The sequence below is a fragment of the Lactuca virosa genome, chromosome 5, assembly GCF_052849685.1.
Source record: "Lactuca virosa cultivar CGN04683 chromosome 5, Lactuca_virosa_CGN04683_v6, whole genome shotgun sequence".
Classification (NCBI taxonomy): domain Eukaryota; kingdom Viridiplantae; phylum Streptophyta; class Magnoliopsida; order Asterales; family Asteraceae; genus Lactuca; species Lactuca virosa.
In genome coordinates this window covers 211,353,458-211,356,977 of record NC_136430.1, presented here as the reverse complement: position 1 = coordinate 211,356,977, position 3,520 = coordinate 211,353,458, and the positions used below count along the sequence as shown (strand labels likewise).

General features: G+C 33.7%; 1 protein-coding gene across 1 annotated transcript; it reads left to right on the top strand.

The window, feature by feature from the left end:
* The first annotated feature begins 287 nt into the window (after positions 1–287).
* LOC145112318 (protein FAR1-RELATED SEQUENCE 8-like) lies at positions 288–3,294 on the top strand. The gene is made up of 6 exons (XM_079048492.1): positions 288–292; positions 354–477; positions 563–578; positions 692–761; positions 1,371–2,303; positions 3,132–3,294. The coding sequence occupies exons 1-6, from the start codon at positions 288–290 to the stop codon at positions 3,292–3,294; spliced, it is 1,311 nt and encodes a 436-aa protein (XP_078904618.1).
* Positions 3,295–3,520: the final 226 nt, after the last annotated feature.

Genomic DNA, 3,520 nt, shown 5'->3' with positions numbered 1-3,520 from the left:
ATACAAATTTGAAAGTTATATGACTTTGGGCCTCCAAAAAAGAGTTAATGACTTGATACCTATATAATATATCTTTGAAAGTTTTAAGGACTAATTTTAGCCTTAACTCAAATGTAAAAGCCACAACACTTGACATTGTTTTCTTAAAATCGTTTATTCTTACAAATGAGAAATTAAATTTTCTCCTATTATTTCTTCCTATCAATATACCTACCCACTAAATTATGTCATTTGTCATCAATATTCCATCTCATCTAATTTAGTTTGATATTCTTATAGTGCCCTTAATGAGGTAATTGAGAAAAACGAAAAAAAAAAATCACGTAAGATAATGATCACATGAACGTGCACAGCAGACCTGTAATCCCAATTCCTTCTCAAACCCTTCTTCTCGTCTACTCTGTTGCCCACGACAATTGCTACCCCTGCGCCAGCAGCAACAATCACAGCAACAACAATCAAAACAGCAACAATCAGGTAATTTTTGCTTTAATTATGTGAAGGCACTATACACAATAATGGTGTTTTTGAGATGGATCTTGTTACCTATTTCTTTTTGAAGTTAAATGATTCTCTTTGTGGGTTCTGAATATTTTTATTTTTTGTCAAGACTTCTGTTGACAGCTATAATATTTGGAACTTCGTTTACCGGTTTAATGTGTTATTTTTCTTGATTTTGTCATGTATTTAGATTTTACATATAAACCAGCGTTGTTAATTCATCCTACTGTTAATGTGGTTGTAATTTTATCTAATATTATGTAAAATCTATCATCTAAAGTAGGTCTCATACAAAACAATTTTTATTTATTTATTTATTTTTATTTATTTTTTTTAAGAAAAAGAGGCCTTTGTGTCTTTCACGAATTTTAAACATATGTCAAAATCTTGGCCAACATTATGTTTTCTATGATAATATGGTATTCTATTTTTAAATTTCATTGATTAGTTTTTGTTATGTGTGTCATTTTATGTCAAATGGCCAAGAGCATTTGTTATGTTCTATCTCATTCTACATACCAAACACATTCTTTAAGTTGTCATGTAGTGTTGATAACAAAATGTGTTTCAACACTGTTTATTTCATTTCCTTCACGTTTTTTACTTCACATAATTGTTTTAACAGTGAATCAATCGTTTGATTTAACCTTCGATTTACAATTAAGTGATTGATAAAAGAGGATAATATTGAATAGTGATTATAGAAATTGGTCAGTCATATTTGCGTTTATAATATAGCCGTATAGTTATATTTCTAATAAAATAACTCTTATTTGTTGATTAATATTACAATTTATAGTAGGTTATGCTGCTTTATTATTGATAAAATCTTTGGTTTATTGTTAATAAAATATTTGATATTTAATCAGTATGGAGGCTACAAATTCAGTTGAAGATGCTGCAAATTCACTAGAAAAGGTTGCAATTTCAGTTGAAGAGGCTGCAAATTCAGTTGAAGGGCATACAATTCTCAATCCTCAAGATCAAAAAATTCCTAAAGATGGAATGAAGTTTGATTTAGAAGAAGACCTTTACAATTACTTTAAAGCATATGCATTCCAAACTGGATTTGGTATACGAAAATCTAGTACAAGAACAAAAGATTCTTGTGCTAAAACATACTATTCACTTGGATGTGCTAGAGGAGGGGTATATGTGCCTAAAACAAGCAAACCATATAAAAAGTCTTCTAAAACAAACTGTAAAGCAAAAATTAACGTAATTGCATATGGTGATGGAAGATGCGTTATCTCTAGTGTTTTTCTTGAACATAATCATGCTTTAAGTCCCAAAAAATCTCGTTTCCGACGATCACATAAGAAAATGGATTCATATGCTAAGAGAAGACTTGAGTTGAATGATTATGCTGGAATTCCGTTAAATAAAAGTTTTCACTCGCTAGTTGTTGAAGCGAAAGGGTATGACAATTTACCTTTTGGCGAGACAGATTGTAGATCTTACATCGTAAAAGTAAGACAACTAAGACTTGGGCTTGGGGATGCCGTGACACTTCGTAATTATTTTGTCCGTATGCAAAAAAGGAGTTCAAATTTTTTCTTCGTGATTGATATGGATGATGAAGGTCGTATGCGAAATGTATTTTGGGCAGATGCAAGGTCTAGGGCAACATACGAGTCATTTGGGGATGTTATTTCGTTTGATAGCACATATTTGACTAACAAATATAATATGCCGTTTGCGCCTTTTGTTGGAGTAAATCACCATGGGCAATGTATCTTATTTGGATGTGGTTTGCTTTCACGAGAGAATACAGAAACATATGTATGGTTATTCAAGTCATGGTTAGAATGCATGAATGGACGGGCACCAAAAACAATAATAATATATCAATGTCGATCAATGCAAGGAGCTGTGGCACAGGTATTCCCTGAATCTCATCATCGTCTTTGTCTTTAGCATATTATGAAAAAGATTCCTGAAAAATTAAGTAGGTTGCCTCAATATAAAGTAATAAAGAAGACTCTAAAAACCTTTGTATATGAGTCTACGGACACTCAAGAGTTTGAAGATGGGTGGTGCAAGCTGGTTGAAAAGTACGCAGTTGAAAAAAATGAGTGGTTAAGTTCTTTTTTTAACGATCGAATACGTTGGGTGCCGATATATGTAAAAAGAAAACTTTTGGGCAGGGATGTCTACTATGCAAAGAAGTGAAAGCATGAATGCTTTTTTTGATGCGTATGTTAATTCTAAAACCTCATTATGACAATTTGTTGAGCAATATGACAATGCACTGAAAAGCAAGATTGAAAAAGAAAATAAGGTTGATTTTGGGAAGAACACTAGACAGTAGAGGGTATTTTTTTGCAACTAAGAGAGTATTCACGATTTAACTGAGTGAAATTCCAAATATAATCATTTTAAAATCTAAGCTTTTGCGTATTGTGGATAAAGTTGTTAATGTGGCAACTCAAATTCCTACTATAACCTGAATCTTGTGGAACAAATGACTATGTCTAGTCCTGTTACAACATAAAATTCAATACTTAGCTAGTCGTTTTGCTGGTTTCTCAACCCCAAAAGACAAATAAAAACCTTATTCTAACACATGACATTTAATGCAGTTATGAGGTTCAAAAAATTGAATAAAGAAATGACTAGTAAACCTGTAGGTTGATGGTGGCTCCGGTATCGATTGAAGATCAGAAGGCGGCAATTGGCGGTGGTGACAAAAGATCGAGTGGCGGGATTCAATGTTGTTTGAAGATCAGGAGGTGGCGATTGGCGGTGGCGATTGAAGACCGGGTAGCGGCGAATGAAGTGGATGTCGACTGAAGTTGATGAGAAGAAGGGCTTAGAAACGAACGAGGATTGACAGAAGATCGGGTGGCGGCGTTCCAGTGTTGTTTGAAGATCAGGAGGCGGCGATTGGCGGTGTCGATTGAAGACCAGGTAGCGGCGATTGAAGATGTCGATTGAAGTGGATGTCGACTGAAGTTGATGAGAAGAAGGGCTTAGAAACGAATGAGGATGAAGATTTAGGTGATTTTTTTTCTTCTTT

Bases quoted from the DNA above. Each gene is read 5' to 3' on its own strand.
- LOC145112318 (XM_079048492.1), top strand. The intron at 762-1,370 runs GTAAAATCTATC...ATATTTAATCAG, and splicing joins GTAATTTTATCTAATATTAT to TATGGAGGCTACAAATTCAG. The intron at 2,304-3,131 runs GTTAGAATGCAT...GTAAACCTGTAG, and splicing joins GTATGGTTATTCAAGTCATG to GTTGATGGTGGCTCCGGTAT.